This window comes from Dermacentor albipictus, unplaced genomic scaffold (assembly GCF_038994185.2).
Source record: "Dermacentor albipictus isolate Rhodes 1998 colony unplaced genomic scaffold, USDA_Dalb.pri_finalv2 scaffold_13, whole genome shotgun sequence".
Taxonomy (NCBI): Eukaryota; Metazoa; Arthropoda; class Arachnida; order Ixodida; family Ixodidae; genus Dermacentor; species Dermacentor albipictus.
This window is the reverse complement of record NW_027225567.1, coordinates 3,851,168-3,874,645: the sequence shown is the minus strand read 5'-3', so window position 1 is coordinate 3,874,645 and position 23,478 is coordinate 3,851,168. Positions and strand designations below refer to the sequence as shown.

General features: G+C 44.5%; 1 protein-coding gene across 8 annotated transcripts in view; it reads right to left on the bottom strand.

Annotated features, from left to right (window-relative positions):
• Positions 1–23,478, bottom strand: part of LOC135912998 (death domain-associated protein 6-like) — a 149,753-nt gene that overhangs the window by 85,478 nt on the left and 40,797 nt on the right. For 6 of the 8 annotated variants that reach the window (XM_065445614.2, XM_065445616.2, XM_065445615.2 and 3 more), the window contains one exon: positions 2,741–2,767. The exons of the other annotated variants lie outside the window; for them this stretch is intronic. In XM_065445614.2, coding sequence (XP_065301686.1) covers positions 2,741–2,767 — 27 coding nt within the window. The remainder of the gene's footprint in view (positions 1–2,740; positions 2,768–23,478) is intronic. 8 annotated transcript variants of the gene reach the window in all.

The window sequence follows — 23,478 nt, the reverse complement described above, 5'->3', positions numbered from 1 at the left end:
AGGTAAATTTTCAAAAGATGAGGCAAAAGTAGGCCACATGCCAGCCGCAGAATGGGTATTCATTGCCTGCGTTCCCTTAAATGTTAATTAAAGTCGTTGTCTTGCTGTGGTACACGACAAAACAGGCTAAGGTACGGGGTAGGGGCCTTTGTCAAGCCGCTTAATATAGCGGCTTTTTTGCTCCTGTCCTAGCATTTGTACATGTAATGTTGAATGCTGAAATAAAAGAATGGAATGGAATGGAATGGGTAAACTTATGCCATAAACCTTCCAAGCAGCAGGAACTCTAGCCTCGTATCGGTGGTTATATCTGTTCATGCCAGCAGAAGAATCCAGGAGCTAGCTACAAACTGCTTCCACAGAAAGCAACAGCTACAAGCCATTCCAACCAGTATGGAAGAGACAGCATAGATTTGTTGAATACAACCCAATCTGCATGTGCTGAAGGCCTTCCACAGTGACACATTTGAGGATACGGAAGATTGGCTTGCTTACTTGGAACACATTGACACACACACAATCAGTAAATGATACAGCCAAACTGGTTTACTTCAGCCTGGAAGACAGTGCATGTACTTGGCACAAGAACTGCAAAGGTCTCCTGACATAATGTCAAGTGTTCGAACAACAGATTCCTGAGACTTACACAAGTTCCAAAAAGATATAATCAAATTGTACAGATGCAGAACGAGAGTGTTGCAAAGAACATCGAGGACATGACATGTCTCTTCCTGCAAACTGACTCCAGCAAGTTGTAAAAGGAGAAGCTGTGGTGTCTAATACATGAAGTATTGCAGCAATTATTTGGCAGTCTCATCTACAGTGTCCCCAAAAGCATCACAGTCTCTGACCAAGGCCGTCACCATTGAAAGCAGTAGTCCAGCACTTTGTGCCAAAAAAGGCAGTCGGCATCCCAGTGCAAACCAAAAGACTCGTGGAGGACAACAAATGGATATTCCTGGACCCTGAAATCCCAGCACAAAATCACAGCTAGTCATCGCAATGTTTGGTGGAGGTGTCGCTAATAGTCTGTATACAGACATGAGTACTGATAGCAAGGTCCGAGAGATTCATCAGGTGATGAAAAAGACAGCCAGTATACCTGTGCAAGTCTGGCAAGCAGTCATACTTGTAGAGGACAAGCAAATATTCCTGGAGTTATAAAGCCCAGCTACTGTATAGCCTGTTAAGTCTTTAAGAGTTGAGAGAAAGCAGAGGGCATGGTGGTCGGTGACAATGAGTAGCTTGCGGCCAGATAAGTACAGCCAGAATTTTTCAACAGCCCACACTTCAACTAGTGAGTCAAATGCGAATAGGGCGAGTAATATTCAATTTTCATTCACAATCTCAAGCACGTGGAGTGCTCAAAAATCAAAATGCAAACAATTCTGAACCTACTTCGATGCATTGTTTCGTTTGCAGTTTCATCTACATCTGTAAAAGCAGCTTAGTTCCCACTCCAACAAGTACACTTGGGACTACTCCATGCATAGAAACTGGCTACAGTGCGATAACATGTCACAATTCCATGTATTTACGCATAAAATATGTTTGCTGCTATTTGAGCTTCAATTTGTAAAACGTACACTTGGGACTACTCCATGCATAGAAACCGGCTACAGTGCGATAACATGTCACAATTCCATGTATTTATGCATAAAATATGTTTGCTGCTATTTGAGCTTCAATTTGTTAACACTGTATACTTTTATTAATTTACTTTGTTAGCACTGTACGCTCTTCTACTACTAATCTGCAGCTAGGTCCATTACAAAAGAAGATACTCTCACCTACTGGAGGGGATTGCCAGCAATGTGTCATTGGCCTCACTTGTCTATTATACACTCCATTTTAATTTAAAAGGGCTCTAAAAGCAAACTTAAATCAAGCTGACAGATTAGTGCACCAAAATGTCCAAAGCATTGCTTTTATTGGGAACAGGGCTTTCAGAAATGATAAGCTATGAAACCAGCTCCTTAAGGCATCGCTTTTCAAGCTTACACATTAGAGCCACTGATGGTGATAATGTATTGCCCTTGAACATGAGAGAAAAATGCCGTTTGTCCAATTTTACAAAAGTCCCCTACAAAAGAACTCATTGATGCTGCCTCTTAACATCCCTACAGGAATTTTTGCTAGCATGGCACCCTTCCTGTGTGATGCTACCTGATGTGGTACTCTTCAATTATGATTTTTTGCAGCAAGAAAGTGATATGGCGCAACACAAGCGCAGAAATTTTCAGGACACCCCTCCATCACTCGAGCTAGTCAATAATGCAGCTCTAGCATCACTTTAATAAAATGACTCAAATCACCAGAATCACCCAGCATGCATCACCATACACCGACCACAAATTATAACTGCATCAGCCATGACCTGATCAGTCTGCAGAACCTGTAGATCTCACTGTTATTGCTGTAGTAGCTTGTTCACACAGCGTCTAGCCAAAATGAAAAACGAATTTACATGACAGACAGAATCGCGACTCACTCCATCGATCAACCACGAAATTGCTGAATGGCACCAAACCACATAGAGCAAAAGGGTACCATAGACTGGTTGCTCATACCCCAATTCACTGCTGCTTAGCCCCTTCAAGCTCAAAATATGGATTTTTATCACAATCTGGTCTACTGTATATCCACCTTAAATGTTGGTTTGCCATTAGCTTCCAAAAATATCCATTGTCTAGGCAAGTGCCTGCAACTGTTTATTGTGCACTAAAGAAATACTTCTTACCTCGTTTCCAGGCACTGGTGTTATAAGCTGAAACAAAGTAGAAATATGTAGTTATGGATGTGCATTACTGATGATGGCAGAAAAGTTATCTAACTTGTTACTGGGCATGTAGCTAATTCTGAATTATAGCAGGCCTACATCCAGGAAATAAACAGCCCAGTATGGGCCATAGTTCATAGATGAATTACGCCCAAACATGATTCAAGAGGCAAGACTGACACAGCAAGGCTTCCATCCACTGTAGCAAGACTGAAGCTTGGTGCTGCGCAAGAACGTTAACTATGTAAAGTTTCACATTTTTGATGAGCTGGCATGGGACTGGTGAACTACTGTGCTAGCATTTTAGTGTGGGCCTGGCAATAAATAGTCAAAATATGTTTAACATAATGTGGCTAAGGGCAGAGTTAGCAGAAAATACAAAAAAGCCACTTTTTTTTTTTATTACACTATTACTATTAAAGCATTGTGAATTTCTTTCTGGCACAATTATTTGGCTATACACAAGGAAGAAAATATCCCACTCTTACATTAGGCATCAAATGCCCACAGGCAACATCAATCAGGTTAAAATTGTGTGGTTTAATTCCCTAAGGTGGCACAGTGGGCGATGAGGAACCCTGCTGTAGGGAAGCTCTAGATCAGAACTCAACTGGGGTTAATTATGTTTACCCAAAGCAAAATACAGAAGCATTTTTGCACTCTCTTTCTATTGCAATGCAGTTACCATGGCCAGAAATCAAACCCATGACCTTCTGTTCTGTAGCAGAATGGCTCAGCTGCTGAACCACTGCGTTGGATCAGCCAGGCTAAAGCAAATATCTGACAACCTCACAGCCTTGCCAAACACCATTTACCCTAAGTGGTCGGCTAATAAACCGAATTCTGTGCAATTGGTCAAGTGAAGAATCGACCCTAGTCTTCTCGTACGCAAAAGTAGTACTCTACTGACTAGACAAGAAATATCACTGCCAACGTGCCGTCGAAGCAAATAATTCTGCTTGCAAAGTGAGCAGCTCTAGTCTTTGTGCTATCCTTTTCTATGTGAACATCCTAGTTTTCACTATCATGTCTTCTCTACAGAGTGCATGTTGAGAATTAAAAACACATGCTGTGGCCAAGTGAGATAAACGTGAGGTGACAATCGTCTCTATCAGTCACGTTACAATGAGGAGAGAATGCAATACTAGAGTACTTGGACCGAAAGAGCCTCAGCAGTCAAGATTTTTGTGAATTCCCAACTAAAATTTGCTAAGAATTCGAAAAAAAAAAAAATGACAGAGTGCTCTATGCAAATGGCAACCGCTGTACGTTGATAGGCATTGTTCATGTTAGTCATAAGTAAGTTTTTCACATTGCAACAATAATATAACTAAGCGTAATTAGCTAACATTTAATTACCTTACCTAATCGATCAGGCATTAATGCAAATGCTGTGTAGATTATCCATAAACAACAGATAACAGCATTTAAAGCAACCCAAGTCTTGCATGGTCCTTTTATCTCGACGAAAAAAAGAAAGTCCACAACACTTTTTTTAAAAACCGCATGACAAAGCATCAGCATGTCAGGGATTGCAGCACTTTCAAAGGTAAATCGTGTCAAATAAGGGCCTAGCTTATCCTACTCGGAACACATGGCTGTGCGCTTTCCCCGACGTCAGCTGCTTTCAGCACACATCTTCAATCCTTATCGAAAGCAAAGCTCTGGCTCTCAATGCATGCAAGATGCACAGCGTACAAGATGCAATGCAAGCGCCCTTTCTGGCTGGGAATTATAACCATCTGCAGCAGCTTGTGTGCACGCATGCATTAGTGCACATGCATATGTGCATACAAGCAAGGGAGTGGAGTAAAGATTCACAAATGCTGGGCTCTGTGAAATGACTGCTAGGCAACATGGAGCAAGCAGAGGGATGTGAAAGAATTCGACAAAGGCCAACTTATGTGGCCACACATGAGCCCAGAGAAGACTACCTCATTTTAATTTGTGGCTAAGTTCTTCAAGAAAGAGTAGGGTGCAACAATGTCATCTGGTGGAGCAAGAGATGCATGCACCAGGTCCTTGTGCACCCCACTGCACTTTGTTTTGTCAGGTCCTTACTCTATCACTGTCTCAAGGGTGTCAATAAAACCAACAGAGTCTTCGCTATGCAGCAGGTGCTACCGAGAGCCAAAGTCTAACGACCATGGAAGTAGCAGCTAAACTGTAGTACTGCGCTCTCTTGAGAGCTGCACACTGCACACAGGCATCCTTCTCACCTGCCAACATGCTCGCGGCTCGGCTCAATCGTGCATGTACAGGAACGATGGGGGGGGGTGTATAATGTGTCACGTCGACAGTCAGAATGCAGTCATTGGCAAAGCTCCCGAAGCATGCACTACTGTCTACGCAGTTTTGCTAGACATTCACCAGCATTCAAAACAATAATTTTATGTTTCTTTTGTCTTTGTATCAAAATGACCTCACTTGAAGAGCATGAACAGCAATCTGGCCCACGGCCCGCTAATAGTGTAGTTAAGGATAATTTTATTTAATAACTTTTGCCATTCATTCCAAATATCTTGCACCCTAAAACATGTGCTAAATGACATAAAACGGAGCTGCTCAAGAGAGCAGACAGCAAAAAAAAAAAAAAATGGATAACGAAAGCAGATGATTTACACAGAAAACAAGAAAAACATTATGAAAACTGAAGGTTTTACTGTTCTTCGTTAGGCATGAAGCAATTGTTAAAGCAGCCTCTCATACTGACTTCATCATTCTCTTGAGTGCATGGTCAAACTGAGCAAACAAGCAAGCAGGCATATAAAAAAAGGGTGTGCCATGCACAGTGCACTGACCTCAAACATAGACACACTGCTTTTAGCGCAGCAATGGAGCTTAGCAACCTCTCCTGTGGTCTCTAGACTTCTTCTCAACAGTACAGGTCAAGAGACTTGTCTAGAACATGTGAGCCATGTGCGCCAGACAGCGCTGGCAACTTGTAGCGGTAACATCTGGTGCAAAACTGGCTGAATGTGAGCATGCACGGCTGCATCTACGAGATGCCGTTTTCTCTCACACAGCTGGCTGCCTCCTGTTCTGGCCTCTGCTTTGGCCATCAGCACTGTCTGCAGTACCATGCTGTGAAACTAGAGTGGAGATATCACAATGCCAATCACAATCCAGATATCACAATCTGGAGAGTGCTACGAACGTTTGGTGTGCATACGGTTCACAACTCACTCATGGGTGCATCATCGTTCGGCCAAATGCTGCAAGTCTATCGCATGCACCGTGCCTGGTATTTTTGCACATCGCTTCGCAGTATGTCACCATTTGTGAATGATAGTTTCCTTAAAACTCATTTCGTTGTCAATACATCATGAACCAATTTTCATGAATATGCGTAAAGCGTGGGTGGTGGGGTTAACCCCATTATTGGTTTTGATTTTCATGCAGCAGTAGGCAGAACAATGATGCACCCATAATTGGTTCCGTACCTCATGTGGAAGAACCGTTCACGGCACATGCCAGATTGGTATATCTCCACTTCTGTTTTGCAGCGCAACACCACAGGCAGCGCTCCTGATGGCCACAACAAATGTCAGAGCATGAGGTGATTTGCAGTGCAAGAGAAGATAAGGCATCTCGCAAATGAAGCCACACATGTTCACATTTAGTTGCACCACATGTTATCACTAGATGTTGCCAGCACAGTCCGGTGTACATGGCTTGTGCATTCTAGACAAGTCTCTTGACATTTATACATGCAAGGTGTACACTGTAGGTTGTGCACACCGTAGAATTCAAGGCATGAATACTACACTTTCAGCTCAAGAACATCATAGCCACAATAATAAGAAAGAATACACTGGAATGCATCCAGTGCAGTATGAGACACGGTAATATGTGTTCGAACTGACTGGAAGCAGACAACACTCAAGTCACTGGGCGATGTGGTGCCTAAGCAGGATAGGCATAGCAAATGAGAGGAAAGCCATGGCATAGAACAACTTTCAATCTCGTATAGCACTTCTAACATATCACATTGCAGTAAAATTTCAGTGAGAAACCTCTGCTTCCACACGTTCTGTGTACAAACATTCTTTTAGGCATGGCACAAATAATGTCAGAGACTCTTTCGAAGTAAATTGCAATGTCTGCCATGAAGCCCCAATGTTAAAACACTACAAGCTACTCTGACGGCTCAGCATCTTGACTTGTGAAGGGAGAATTAGGGCGCTCGCAGGATAGATTCTGCATCTTGCAGATTCGGAATCCGGGCTTGTGGTAATGGCACAACACCATCACAGAGCCTGAATTCACTTGCGCAACATAACACACAATGAGTTATAGCACTATGACAATGCAAGGAAGTAAACTTACTGTCGCACTGAGATACTGCACAATAGACAAGTGTTTTGTGCAACTATAATGCGACTAGAACATTGAACAAGAATCTATTTTGTCCCAAGCTAATCTTCCTTATGATGTTGTACAGTGAATGGCATTGTTCCTTACTTGGTAAAGCAATGAACGGGGCTAGTTGGTGGATGTTCATGATTATATTGCACTCAGTGCGCAATATAGTGCACTGCGTACGTCCGCGTCTTGTCCCTTATGTTCGTCAGTGTAACACTAAGTGCAATATAATCATGTCCTTACTTGGAATGTGTAAAATTGTGTTAAAACACTACAAGCATACTTCAGGCACTTGAAAATGAGCAAGAAAAGCTCTAGTAGGTTCTAGCATCAACTAATATTTCTGCCCAGTGTAATTAAGGTAAGCAAAACAAGCAAGAGCCCCATATCAGTCATTAAAAACTCCCGTGAAGTCATTGGTTGTTATGGCACATGTTTCGAACACTAATCAGACCAACATGTCTTTAGACCCATCATATACAGTAGTGAACGAAAAGTTACGGGGATGTTGGGAGTATAGAAGATTATATTTACAATATATATATACAAAATGAGTCTGAGCAGTTAAGATGGCTGACCACCACCAACCCGCAGCAGCCAGCGTCTCGCGATCTTCTCCTTTCTCTCTTCGTTCATCCTTCTGTAACAGGACCCCCGGGTGGCAAAGCACCGTCTCGGCGCATGCTAGGCAAAGAAGTGCGAGCAAAGTATGGCTTCAGCCGCGAAACGCGCACGACGTCGACAGGCGGCGGACTTGAGGATGGATCAAACTCTAACGGCACGATCTCGTAATTGACGTCGTTAACTTGACGTAGGACTTCATAAGGCCCTGTGTAGCGAGAGAGAAGCTTCTGGAAGAGGCCGAACCAATGACATGGTGACCAAAGCAGCACCCAATCACCTGGGGCGAACTGATCATCGTGATGGCACCGGTCGCAACATTCTTTTTGCAGATGCTGCGCGGCTTCAATTGGATGGAGTCGTCCGACAGGTGGCAGGGGAGGTTTTTTCCGGCGCTGACACAATTTGCAAGTTGCAACTTAACGATGCACAGAGCTGTAGAGACCCGGCCAGAAAAACCAGCGTAGTACGAGGTCGTACGTATGCAAAACTTCAAGGCATCCCGCCGTTGGTGCATCGTGAAGTTGTTCGAGAACCACGGATCGCAGATGTCGAGAAAGGACAAGGAGCAACTCGGGGCCTTCAGGGATGATATTGCTGCAGTAGAGGATACTGTCGTGCAGCATGAACATGTCGCACATGCCGTCGGTGCTGCCAGATTGCACTCCGGCGATGATGGACTGTAAGGTCTCCTCGATTTGGCTGCACTTTCTGCACTAGTTCAGGGAGTGCAGCACTCTAGCACTCGATTTGCCAGTCCAGCTAGCGCCACCTGCACTTCGGCACTCGATTTGACGTCGTGCTGCACGAGTTCATGTACACTTTGGCACTAGATTCTCCGCAAGTCCTTTTCTCGTGCACGTAGTGCAAGGCTTTTGATAGCAGACGACACATGCGGCTCCGTGGCCATGCGGGTGTTGGTAGAAGGCATCGACGGCGCCTGTTATTAGTAACGCAGCACGGACGCCAGTTTCCTTCAGGATGTGTACGCAGCATCTTGTTAAGGGCGCTTTCCGGGTTCAGCTGCTGCTAAGTGCACTGAAGGCCGGGATTTTCCCTCAGGTCACAGTCGTTTGTATCAATTTTCACGAGCTTACCGCTACCTCGACGTTAGAAACCACATCAGTCAGTCGTTTGAAACATTGTGCCATATATGATTCAGAAAGGTGTGGAAATCGCGCTCGGTCATGCTTTCTGAATAATGATACCGAAGTTGAACTAATTTCTAGGTACTAATACACAAATTCTTTCTACAGGACCAAAAAGGCCATTGCGCACACATTTAAGCTCGCGGCACACACCAACAAAAGAAAAGCCACAGCCGCCCAGTCGCAGCAGTCGAAGGCCTGTACGTTTCTGCACTTTTGTCCTCGATTTGACCGCTGCACCGAGAGCGCTAGTGTCGCGCTACACTCACACTTCAAGAGCTGGCGCTGCACTGGCACGACACTTTTCTGAACTAGTGCAAAAAGTGCAGCCAAATCGAGGAGACCTGTAAGGATGCATCGCGTTGCTGTTCAGCGTGCATGTCGGTCATGTCAGTCAAAGCCATCACACAGGTCACCGGACCATGCGCAAAAGGATCAGGGGGATCCACGGGGTGACGCGAGAGGCAGTCAGCGTCCTTGCGCAGATGTTCAGACTTATAGTTGACAACAAATGAAAATTCCTGGAGCCCCAACGCCCAGCGACCAAGCCGTCCTGTGGGGTCCCGGAGGGAAGACAGCCAGCAGAGGGCGTGGTGGTCTGTAACGACCGGAACTTGGCAACAGCCCAAACTAAAGCCAAGCACTCCCGCTTGGTGATAAAGTAATTTCTCTCAGCAGATGACTGCAGGTGGCTGGCGTAAGCTATCACACACATGGTACAATTCTGCTGTTGGGCGAGAACAGTGCTGATGCCATGGCCGCTTGCATCAGTGTGGACTTCAGTCGGTGCAGATGGATGAAAGTGGGCAAAAGCGTGGCAGTTTGGGCGAGTTGGTATGTCATGACTGTTTTAGGCTTGTAGCGCAGCTCGAAAGAGCAAAAAAGGAAGGAGGTAGGGGTAATCAAAGGGAACGGAAAACAGAGTAGCGCTCACTCTGTTTTCCGTTCCCTTTGGTTACCCCTACCTCCTTCCTTTTTTTGCTCTTTCGAGCTGCGCTACAAGCCTAAAAAAAGTGGGCAAGTATAGGAGGAGTGGTCAGAAACACGATGAGAGCGGCGAATGCATGAGCCTGCTCTGGGCCCCATGAGAATGGCGCATTCTTCTTTAGAAGATCTGTCAAAGGCCGAGCAACGTCGGCAAAGTTTTTGACAAAACGGCGAAAGTAAGAACACAGGCCAAGAAGCAGTGCACGTCAGAAGCAGAACGTGGCACAAGAAAACTCCATACAGCGCAAACTTTTCCCGGATCTGGTTGGACACCGCACGCGTCAACGAGGTGTCCCAACACTAATCTGATGGCGCCAGAATTGACACTTCATGGAGTTCACTTGAAGGCTGGCTTTCCGGAAGACCGCAAGAACTGCAGCGAGTCGGGTAAGGTGGCTGCCGATTGTGGGAGAAAAAAACAATAACGTCATCAAGGTAACAAAGACAGGTCGTACATTTGTAGCCTCACAGAAGAGAGACCATCATACATTCAAATGTCGCAGGAGCATTGCATAGGCCAAAGGGCATGACTTCAAACTGACGTAAGCCATCCGGCGTGATGAAGGCCATCTTCTCGCGGTCCATTTCATCAACTGAAATCTGCCAGTAGCCGGATCGAAGATCGATGGATGAGAAGTATTTAGCTTCGTGCAAGCAGTCCAAGGCATCATCGATGCAAGGTAGTGGGTAAACGTCTTTGCGCATGATCTTGTTTAAGTGGTGATAATCAATGCAAAAACGCCAGGTACTATATTTTTCACAAGGACAACAGGCGAAGCCCAAGGGCTGGCTGATGGCTCGATGACCCCTTTGCGGAGCATTTTGTCCACTTCTGATTGGATGACTCGACGGTCAGCATGCAATACTCGATAGGGACACCAACGAATAGGATTCGTGTCTCCAGTGTTTATACGGTGGTGAACGACAGATGTTTGGCCCTAACGCCTGTCGCCGAAATCAATGATGTCACTGTACGATTCAAGCAGGTGACATATGTCCGTGGCCTGTGCAGAGGTGAGGTCAGGTGAAGTCATCCATTATGGAACCAGAGCTGTGAGCTGGAATTGGCCCTAATAAGCCACCGTCGACATTCAGGCTCTCAATGTTAAATTAGGAACCATTAGAAACGCTGGCCAAGAAAATGCCGGCCAGAATCACTTGAGGGTACAGGCTGAAATTCAGTAGCGGTGGAACGACGTCGTTGTTAGTAACCGTGACCAACATATGCGGAACAGCAACGTTTCGGTTCAAAAGCATGTCGATGATGGGGCGAAGCACATATTCACCATCAGGAACCTGTGGCTGGGCAGTCAAAGTGACGTAACTGCCTCCGGTGACAGACGCACATCGTGAAGCAAGCACAAGTGCGGTGGGGCGGTGCTCGGGGCATCGGCGAGTTGAGGCAGTTCCAACTGAAGAACGCCAATCACGCAGTCGATGAGAGCAGAACGAGTGGATAAAAAGTCCAATCCAAGGATAACGTCATGAGAACAGTTGTCGATCACAACAAAGGGAACAGAAGTAGGGCGGCTGGCTATAATTACACGCGCAGTACACATTTAAAAAACAACCAGCACATTACCGTCGGCCACACGAAGCACTCAGGCAGCTGCTGGGGTGAGGACCTTCTTTTAAGCATCTACGTAGGCTAGCACTCATCACACATACGTGGACTCCAGTGTCGACAAGTGCTTGGACAGGTACGCAGTCTATTTTAGCGTCTATTACACTTCTCCTTGTGGGCACAGACAGAGGATTTGCTGCGGTAGTAGGCAATACAGCACCACTTCCGAGGGCTGCATTTATTAGTTTTTCGAAAGGGTGCAGCCAAACGCTACAGGAGACGAAAGGTGACGTTGGTGAACGAGACTGGTGTCCACGCGGCGATGGTGAGCGGCAGTACTACGTGTTCCTAGCAGAGTTGTTGGTGCTGTTAAGACTCGGTGGTGGGCAAAACATTGCAGGCATTTCCATCAAAATGACTCAGGCTGGTCGGCGTGCAAGGTGTTGAGGGCCACGAGTTGCAACAGTATCGGGCGACATGACGAATGCGGCGACAGGTGAAACATATCGGCTGGTTGTCCGCAGTTCTCCACTCAGTCGGGTTGCGATAAAGCGGAGAGAAGCGTTGGGGTGGAGCGAAAATAGTAGAAGGGCATTTGTTAGCTCTGGGATGGGCGACAGCACACACAGAATGTAAATCAATGTTTTCATGTTCCTGGCGAACGATGGCTTGTACGAGAGAAACTGAAAATGTGGTAGCACCAGGGCTACGCAAACAGAAAGCTGCGGGCTCCGTCGTATCCAGTTCGCGTCTAACGATTCGCACCACATTCTATGATGTTGACACATGCTGCTATGCAGGTTGATCTTCACACATCGACGTTGTGGCAGTATTGGGAAGTCTGGCGAATAATTGCAAGACGTGTCGCCTTTTTGCCTGCTCGAATTGTTGGCACTCTTTAATGATTGCATCAACTGTAGAGCAGCTTTTGCACATGAGCAGATTAAATGCATCGTCAGCAATTCCCTTAAGCACGCGCCCGACCTTCTCAGCTTCCGTCATGTCGTGATCGGCCTTACAACAAAGTGCCAGCACATCCTGGATGTACGAGACGTAGGACTCCGTGGGGGATTGGGCACGGGTGGCCAGTTCCTGCTTTGCGGCAATTTTACAGCCAGCTGGTTTGCCAAACAACTCTGTCTATTTCTCTATGCATTGGTCCCAGTTGGTTAGCTCCTCTTTGTGGTTTTCAAACCACACCTTTGCCATGCCTCTTAGGCAGAAGAACAGGTTAGCTAGCATAAGCGTAGGGTCCCATCTATTGATTCCACTCGCGCATTCGTACATGGCAACCCACTCTTCAACGTCAGCGCCATTGGTCCCGCAGAAAGTTTCAGGATCCTTGGGTTGCACAACGACGACCGAAGTTGACAGCGACGTAGTATGCGACGGTGACGTAGGAGGCAGCAACGACGTTGATCCCAAGGGCTCACTGTCATTCATGGTGCGGACGGTGATGCGACGTCCACTGCGGAGCTCCATTTTCAGCCGTGGTACACAGCACCTCCGCCAATATGTTACGGGGATGTTGGGAGTATAGAAGATTATATTTACAATATATATATACAAAATGAGTTTGAGTAGTTAAGATGGCTGACCACCAACAACCCGCAGCAGCCAGCGTCTTGCGATCTTCCTCTCTTCGTTCATCCTTCCGTAACAATATATATATTATTTTGGGTATTGTGTGCTAAACTGCTCAGAGAGTTAGCGTTCTGTTATGCCAGATGATTAGCCTAAGGCAACAGCCTGTTGAACGCTCACTGCTATGTTATATACGTTATATTATTCACACCACATACCCCACCCATCATGCACACAACTTGTGTATTCCAAGAATGTATTACAAGGAAACTGTACACATCAACCAGTACAAGATAAAAGATGTGCACAGGTGAAAGAAATTTCACCGAGAATTGGAAAGAATAGCCAAGTGAAATGTCTGCCTTGCTACTCAAGATTTACTATATCAAAAGAGATCAGAGGAAGGAAAATTTTAAAATTTGCGACACATTAACTCGCATAAAACTTGCAAATGTAGGCAACAGTGAGCACCATTATAAGGTAGAAGAGAAAAGGTTGGGAAGGAAGAAGCAGAGGATATAAAAAAAAAGATGGCTACCTTGCCATACTGCCTTATCTCAGTTTTACTACAAATTTGGTGCAGACAACAGGATCCTGTGTTTTGCACTGCATTAGCCTCATTTTGTTGAGGACCGTGTACGTATGCACGCGAGATGCTCCCGCAGAGGACGATTCGCTGTTATGGGCGAGCACCAATCTTTTGTTCAGAATGCTGACAAACATTACCTTTTGCAAGCGGTGATCTAACAAAATCAGACACAACTGGTATAAGTGAACTAGGCAGAAAATCTGAGAGTGCGAAAGAGATTTTCATTAATTTGCACAGAAAAACAGCAAGCACCAACAACAAATACTAGAGCTTGTGACGAAAACCGTCCTCCAGTATTCTCAGAGACCATCGTTAGAAACAATAAGACCAGATGTATATGACGGTCCATGATCTTGTCTAGTGTCTCGCCTCTTCTAGAAGAAAACAATATTTTGACTCCCTTCCAGCATGGTTTTAGGAAAGGCCTGTCGACTACCACCCAGCTCGTCCTCACTATTCATGACTTTGCAATAACACTTGATAAGGGCGGTCAAATAGATGCTATGTTCTTAGACTTTAGAAAAGCCTTCGGCTGTCTCTGTCATGTTAAACTACTTATGAAGCTTTCTAGCATTGGTCTACCCATCAATCTAATCAATTGGATCCGCTCCCACTTTACCACCTGGAAACACTTTGTCCAAGTCGAAGGTTGCAGCTCTGAAGTTCTGCCTGTAACCTCGGGAGTTCTCCAGGGTAGTGTCCTTGGCCCTACCTTGTTTCTTACCTTCATCATGTTTCGTTTCGTCAGTAGACACCTCTACCAAAAACTCAAAACTTTTTGCAGATGACTGCATTCTTTACAAGCCAATTAAAAATGGAAAGGACCAAGAGTGTTTGCAGAACAACCTAAATTCCCTCCCATTGGTGCAACACCTGGTTGATGGAATTAAAAATTAAACATTAGCAAATCCGTATTTATGCGAATCTCAAATAAAATTAGTCCATTCACATCTAGGAATACATTAAAAAATAATCCCTTGATCGAAGTCGACAATTTTAAATACTTAGGAGTCAAGATTACGAAGTGACTATCATGGGGTAGCCATACTGACATTTCTTCATGTGCTTCTCGAAAGCTGGGATTTCTAAGACACAAACTAAAGAAGACGTCATCCCAGATCAAACTTCTTGCATACAATACTTTTATTCAACCCCGTCTAAAGTATGTATGCATGGCCTGGGACCCGTATTTTAAAAAGGATATTTATAAACTAGAAATGGTTCAAAGTAGAGCAGTAAGATTCATCTATAATGCCCATCACAAACTTAATTCGCCTTCATTACTGATGGCTAGTAACAACATCCCACTTTGGAACAATGCAGAGGTACCGCCAGGCTCAAGTTTCTTTTCTTGCTCCACGCTCGGCAGTTTAATATCAATCCTGGTAAATACCTTTCTCCCACTTTTTCCTGGCAGAATAGACATAGTCGCCATCACGACCTGACACCACACTTCACACATACCAACCTTTTTAAACAATTGTTTTCTTTCCGCAAACCACCAGCAAACGGAACGCAGTGCCTCCAAATGTTTTTTCAGAACGTGGCCTTCTCCACTTCGAAAATCACATGTACAATTTCAGGAAAACTTCATTATTGACAACACCATACTCTTGTCTATATTTTAACAACTCGGGAACTAACTTGTGATTGCTTTTTCTTTGTGCACATAAAAGTGATTTTACAGAGTTGTACCATTTTTGTCCCCAACATATTTTTAATCGTGTTTTCTAGTCTATGCTTGTCTGAGTTGTAATGCTTGGCATATGCTTTTGTATCATTTGTTCAGTTTTGTCCACTATGCTCATTATTTCGCCCCCCGTGTTTGGTCTTCGGACTGCAGTATGTACTAAATAACTCTGCAAACACTAAAGCTTGGCTCAGTTTCTACCAGAACGCATGCGTCCAAAATAGCTGGCGGCAAGACTTTGACAAGGTTATGAATATGCACTTGTACCGAGGCATAGCAATAATCCGGCATGACTTGAGAATCACAGGAAAAGCGGATTGGCCGTGGGCTGAACAGAGAGAGCGCTTTTTGGCGTCATTCTTCAAGAATAAGCTACGAAGCTTAGACAGCGCTATAGCCTTCAAGTACAAATCCAGCCCTCTGGCAGACTACTTCTTTAGGAAAACGAGGCTGCTACATGCTGCTGACTCCACGTTATCAAACTCATCGCTCATACCTCTCTCACTGTACTAGGAGAGCCACAGAGCATGCAGCCCATTGTCCCAACTACGAATGCCGCACACTACGGATGAATTGCTGATTAATATGAGTTTCTACACTCCACAGCACTTCATCTACTGAGGAAGATAACAGACCGCAGTGTAAAAGCATGACCTAAATGACATCAGGAGGTCACACTTTCATTTCACGAGACTATATCCCTTAGTGACCGTGCCAAGCTTGTGTATATTTCAATGCAAGCGAATGGGGCAGGATGTCAAGGCTTTAGTAGATAGTGGTGCATCAATAACAGTGGTAAACAAAAGCGCAATTCCAGACATCAGCATCCTGAAAGCAATTCGTGTCAATGTTTCGAAATTTGCGAGGTGGATGGAAGTACTGTCTAGAAGCAACTGGTGCAAACAATAACGGGCACATACCACAAGCTTTGGATGTAGCCCACATTTCACCACCTATCATGAAGAGCCAAAGCTGTCCACCAACCAGGAGCTTGGCATTGCAGACAAACTTCAGCTAACAGAATGATGTAAAATCATTGAAAAGCACAGCAGATATCGCGAAGCAATGAAACGTCAGTTCGACTAAAGACATTGTGAACATATACTTTATATCAAGTTAAATGACTTTGTGTTGTCCAGAAAGGGCTACCAGGAACCGAGATAAAAAAATTATAGGTCTGTTCCAGCTGTGAGTAACATCCTTCATTATCACACCCAGAGAGGTGAGACTTAAAATTAGGAAAGTTTATGGTAGAAGAAAAAGGGAAAAAGTTGGGAAGAAAGAAGCAGAGCACATTATGAACGGAGATGGCTACCTTGCCATATTGACTTCTCCTTGCACTTTATTAATTTAATGAATAAAATGGAAAGTGTAGCTTCAAGACACAGCCAACAAACAATGTTATCCATCTCTCTCCCTTTAACTGCAACAGTGCACACCATGATTTATTTACATTACCATGAAGAAAAACAGCAATCCATAGCTTAGAAACGCAAGTAATGAACTTTTCACAGAAAACGACAATATCATATCTTTTGCTCACTACTGTACGTTTGATTGGAACATAACATAGCTGAGTGTACTTGCTTAATGGCTGTAGTCTTCAGTAACCAGCAGATAATCTGGACTTACTGAAAATTGTTAGACATCCTTGCAGTGCTCTGTCCACTGCAGTAAATACCGTGCTCCAGATCTTGCATCTAATGTACCCCAAGTTGTATAAACAGCGTTGTGAACTAGAAGACATGTGACAAGCTAGCTACATGCTAGAATAATTATTCAAGCAGCACATATTGCAGCAGCAAATACTGATACAGCACATTTTTCATGCTTCAGAACATTTTGTGAGCAGTAGATAACAAACATATATAGGGAAGGCAAGAACCACAGGCACACACATGCAGCAGGCATGGTGTGCACACACATGCAGCAGGCAATAGACATGCAACCACCAGTAATGAGAAAGGCCATGCATGTGTACATCATGCATGTGTACATGTGTACATTTTTTTTTTTTAATTACCAGACCACTAAGCACATAACAAGATCTACAGCTGCTGCTGCTTGGCTGTGTGATAAGGTGCCTGTGGCATTTATAGCACTGTAAAGCAGTGGACAGTGAGGCTTGGGAATGTTAGCACAATACAAGCCCCACTGCACAACACCTGGAGTTAGCTCAGCAACCTGGGAATTTCTGAAGAGGTCCGCATACAATAAGCAGAATCAAAAGCATACAAACAAGAGCCGAGCCAAGCTCTTCCAACTGCAGGGGGCAATATTGTCAGACCCTTCATCCACTAAAACGTTGCAACATTACCTTAAAACGCTCGAATACCTGCCAAATCATTAGGAATAGCATGTGCTATAGCACATAGAAATACCCGCCACCTAGAAGCCATGAGGCGCAGCTTGATGCCTAGCGAGTGCCCCATCAATGAGCCCCATTACAGGCAAATTTGTTCTTTTTCTCTTGCACAATATTTAAAAATAACAAACAACTCTATTTCAAAACTTTGTACCTGTCGTTGTACTTGGCACAGTGACATGAAATATTGTCACTAGACAATATATTGCCTTGAAGTAACTCTATAATGCTACTTGTCCAAGGAAACAAATAAAACAAGAAAATGCTACTTGTCTAGTTCTATTCGATTTTTAGAAAAAAGAACTCATTGATGTTGCCCTTGACAATGACGCGGGCTGTCAAAAGGATTCATTTTCACTTGACTCTGCATTGCCTGCGCATTCACGTTTCAGTAGTTTTGTTATTGTGTAGTGCCGTGCCGCTTTTTCTGACTCCTGAAACTCACACAAACTACAAGTAGCATAGAATGCCATGTCCATGTGATGTCGTGGGATGCCCGAGCAGTCCACATCACTTGACAAAGAGCAGCTACAGCAGTGAATACAACACTCTGTCTTGGTTCGTTTTCTCCACGGCTGTGCGCTTGCATTTTGGACAAAAAGCCATAGCACTGTCTGTCGGGCGTTGTTTTACTCACTGACGGCAGGCAGTAAAGGGATGGTGATGGCGTATACGAAATCTTCACTCCACACTTGAGGGCAGGCAATTTTAATTGTGCTAGAATTATGTGGATATTTCAGACGTGATTTTCTCTTGAATGAAGTCTTTTCTTGGCATGAAATAAGTACTGCGGGGTTTCTGTAATGGTATTTTAACAGTCCACACTGGCTTAATATTTGCCTTTAGTGTCACTTTAAAGGGTCCCTAAAGAGATTTTTGTCTTACGAGTAGACACTAGGGGTATCTTTCAAGGGATGCTTTCTCACAATAATTTCATGACAGCGCTCGATAACAATATAGGTACGAGTGGTTAAACGTTACCGTCCCCACAGTTATGTCTTGCCTCTGTCATGTGGTGATCCAAGTGTTGTCTACTCCCGCTTGATTTGAACCAAGTGTGTTCCTGCATCTCTTTCTTACACAGTTTTTCTCGTTAAACATGGACTACATGGTGAGAAATTTCAAGATGACTTTCACGCAGCTGATGAAGATGCGGCGGTACAACACGCAATGTTCACTTGCTTGCGCTACATGAAGAGAGAAAGAGGCAGACACCTCCTGGCATTTGTCGCATTTACAAAGTAGCTGTTTCTGGTATTATTTCAGTTTGACAACAGCCTGATAACATGTAAATATCTAACATACATTTTAGATTATCTCCACATAAAGTGCACAATTCTTTTGTAGCTGTCAGTGGTAAAAACAAGCACTATCACAGCTAGGCTAGAGCTGCTGCTAACTTGTGAATGTGGTAAGATGGGCTATATATATAGTATATAATGTTTCCTTTACTCTAAAAATGTAAGTAAAAAAAAAAGTGTACAGACAGCTGGAATTGAATCCACACTATCTGAGTGGAAGGCAGAGATGGTGCCCCTAAAGTCTAACTCAAGATTGTGGCTCTATGACAGATGTTTTCTCACATTCTAAGGCACATTAATTACATTCATAGCACTTTTTTTGCTGCCAGATCTCAGCTTGCTAGAATATCTTTCTGCTACTATTTTAGGCAAATTATACATAATACTTGGCTCTCTGACAAATGTGGAACCTGTGGTTGCCACAATGAGTGCCTTTCTTTTCAAAACTGTGGGTGGTTGTAGTGTTGACCAAGGAGACTGGTGTTGGCATTGATGTGCAGTGCTCACGTCTCCTATAGCGTGCAGTCGCTGCAGTTTACTTCCTGCACGCACCTGCAGTGCAAGATGAATGTAAGATAGCACTGATACCATTCATGCTGCTACCGCCAAAGAAGACATCGCTGCCCTTATTTTCATTGACAACCCCTCCACGTCCATCGGCTGCCATCACCCGAGCTGCCACAGCTGTAGCAGACGACTGGCATTCACAAATGCAAGTGGGCCACTGGTTTGAAAAATTGTCTACATTTATATCATTTGTGTATTTACTTTTAATTAAGGTTATGCAAATTACTATGCATATGTATGGTATATATAAAAAACTTAATGAAGCAAAATCGGAAAGGGGGCTGACAGATGGATTAGCACACGTAGTATAAAGCTTATAAACAGGGACAAGGTGCATCAGAAAGGCTGGCCAACGTTTCGATAGGAGGACCTGTCTTCGTCTAAGGTGGCCTCATCATCCTCAGCAGGTTAGTTTTAACTGGTTAGTAGAGTGACAACTCGTGCAGTTGTCGGTGGCGGCTCGCTGTAAAGGGAGAGACTGAAAAGAAAATGAACGCTGTGATTTGGTGTCTTTAAGCGTGGTTTCTAAGACAAGGGGACAAGAGTGGGAGAGTGGGATGGCGGCAGAAAAAAGAAAAAGAAAAAAGAAAGAGAATGGCATAGGAGGGTGGGATGTTGGGGGAGCAAGAGGTTAGAGAGACTTCTGAGGTGTCGCAGGCAGCAGTGTTTCTAGCACTGCCGAAGGCACTGCATGGGTAGCCAATCGGATTGTTCACCAGAGTGGCATCACTCACCCACGCTATGCAGTGTCGGAAGAGGTAGCTGAAAACTTGAAAGAGCAGCAGCGCTGCAATTGGTAGTGATGTACGTTTTTAAAGCCTTACGCAGCCTCATCGAATGGGCACAAGAGATGGCCATAGCATGCAGCTACCCAGAATAAGGAGGCCGCCCATCTAGGGCACAGACTGCTCTTGCTAAGAATAAAAGTTTATTCTCTCTCCGTCTATACAGAGAACTCAAATCTGTCTCTTAATGATCACAAAGACCTACCCTACTGACTCAGTACATTTGTACACAACTGTCAAAACTGTTTGAGGGTCCCTTCGAAAAATAATGGAGGCTTTTACAGGAAATGAGCAGACTCTATACTGCCTCATGTTGTCTACGCCAGTGTCAGATACAGTCGAACCCACTTATAACGATACCGGTTTTAACAATGTATCGGTTATAACAATAAGAAGCTACTGCACCGTCAACTTTTGTATGTTTTCTATGGTGAAATTACCCGCTTACTACAATGCCGCATTATCGGTTATAACGATGAAGTCTGGCTGCTGGGTGTCCCAGCCAAATGGTAGTGAAATACGAAACCCTTGAAAATAAAGAAAGAAAACGAGAAATTCGAGCCGCTGCACGATGGGCCCCTGCTCCAACAGCTGCCGCGCACTCATTTTTCAGCCATCTCCACGCGGCTCTCTACTGTCACCCTTCCACCTCTCCGAACACGAATGGGCTGCGCCCATAGCTCTATGCCACCCCACCCTCTGAAACACGAATGGACCGTGCCAACTGCGCCAATCGCAGAATGCTCGTATGTTGCTCTGTTGCTCGCTGGTCAGCGCAGTTCTGCAAACAGCTTAATCACTCGCATTCATCTGTGTTGGTTGCGCTGAAATCGTTCCTGGCCACACAGTTTCTCACCCTCGCTTGACTCGCTGCCGAAATGGAAGATGGTCGATCCGCCTGCTGATCATCGGAAATGCACAACATTGCAGGTGAAAAGAAAGCACAAGGCTAAAGACTTAGAAACTAAGTGCTTCTAAACGATGCGATCATTGTGAACGTGCTTGCATCAGACAGCAAAGGCGACGATGGCAGCGATGATGCCGTAGGGCAGGCTGCCTCAACGTTGTCCTCATAGGAGGCCCAGCAGATGATTCAGTCCCTCCAGAGCTTCGTTTTCGCGAGAAACCTTCTGCTGTACTACATCTAGAACCTGGATGCATTGGAGAAGGATGTTGGCAAGCTTCGCGTAAAGAATGCAAGGCTGATGGACATAGGCTTTTCTCATGCAAGCCAGTGAGAAGTATGTGGCAAGGTGCTTGTGGCGATCTCTCCTCAGCATTTCTTCTGGGTTTCTCAAGCTGACAGGCTGCCGCAGCAGCCTTCCTGCAATGTTTAAAAGGCCCCTTTTGGGGCCACCAAAGCGATGCCTCGGCGGTGCTTGCATATTGCTTGCCACCCGTGACACTCCTTTGCAGTTGTTATAGCAGTGCTATTCATTAAAGCGACACTAAAGGCAAATACTAAGTTGGCGTGGACTCTTTAAACACCATTCCAGAAACCTCACAACACTTGTTCAGTACCAAGAAAAGACTTTTATGAGAAAATTGCATCTGAAGAATCCAAATACCTTTTATAAAACTCAAATCACCCGCCATGCAACCGGGGGAGTGGTGACATTGCATATGCGATCACCGCCCTTTGCTGCTGTCGATGAGTAAAACGGCATCCGACAGACAGCGTTACTGAGCCAAGACAGCAGTGGATTCGCCGCTGCAGCTGCGTTTCGGTCAAGTTTGGGCATCTCGCGACATCACATGGATGTTGAATTCTCTGCTACTTGTAGCTTGTGCTAATTTCGTGAGTCAGCAAAACCGGCGCAGCACTGTGCGATAATGAAACTACTCAGCCGCGAGTTGACGACGCAGAGTCTAGCGAAAAAGAAACATTTCAAACCACCCCATCATTGTCAAGAGCAATTTCAATTAGTTCTGCTTTCTAAAAACGAAATTGAACTGGACAGGTAGCATTTTATTTTATCTTATAACACAACACAAGGATGTTTTTTGCAACGAATGGTTGACTACTAGTGCCAGAATTTAACTGAGGAGTGCTTTCGTCATCGGACAAGTACTTGATTGTCCCAGGGAAGTCTCCTACATTTACCACATTCTCAACTCTTAAGGCTCAGTTCGCAATAATATTGACGCCTTAGAGATTCTCAAGCACTAATCTATCACTTTAGCTTAACTTATAGTTGCCTTTATTGTTCCTTTTCGCCGACAGCCGCAGCTTGTTTCACGTGATCGGAGCACCCAGGAAGCAGTTAAACGAGTGAACACAATCAGCAGCCGGATGGAGGAAGTTGGTGGGGGGGGGCACTGGCCTCCTCACCATTATAGTTTTCTCACATCAGCTCTGCCATCCCCCTATGTTGATTTTTTCATGCAGCCCGGTTATAACAATGGAATTTTCGTGGCACTTGAATATTGCTATAAGTGGGTTCGACTGTACTTCACTTTTAATTTCACTGAAATAGTTATACATTAATATGAATTGTCCTACAATTAACAAACGAATAAAGGAATTGTATGCTAATAAGCAAACACTAGACGTAGATGACTTCAGTGAGCGCCTCCAGAAAAACAGTTGATGCAAAGAATTCGCAACAACGGTATTCTATGTATCACCTACTTATTAATGTGTCAATGACAGATTTGTTAGCCATGTCACAAAAGACATAAATCAACTGTTTCTGACGTGCTAACGTTGCTCAGATTTTTTATTTAGACTTTCAAAGTAAACCCTGAAGTGAAGAAAATGCCACCTTTTCAATGCAGTGCAAAGCCTACGGTCCGGGGTGCTCAATCCTGCAGCAGTCCCGCAGGAAACGCCGTGGGACACTTTGAATCAATTTTTTTCTATCCATAGTCGTGATCGCGTTTACATAGCCTTATGCTGGACACAGCCCTAACTCAACATGAAAGAAACTATATGTCCCTATATGAGAAAAGCTGTACACAAGTGTACCCTTCTGTAAGAAATCAATCTGCTGTTTAAGGTAATTATCAAATGACTCATGCTTTCAGACCAGTTGACCTGTTTCTGTGATAATAATTATGCATTTTGTTTTATGTCCTGTTGAACTGTCTTTTATGCTCCAGTCATTTCCAACCCAAGCCATGAAGCACCACT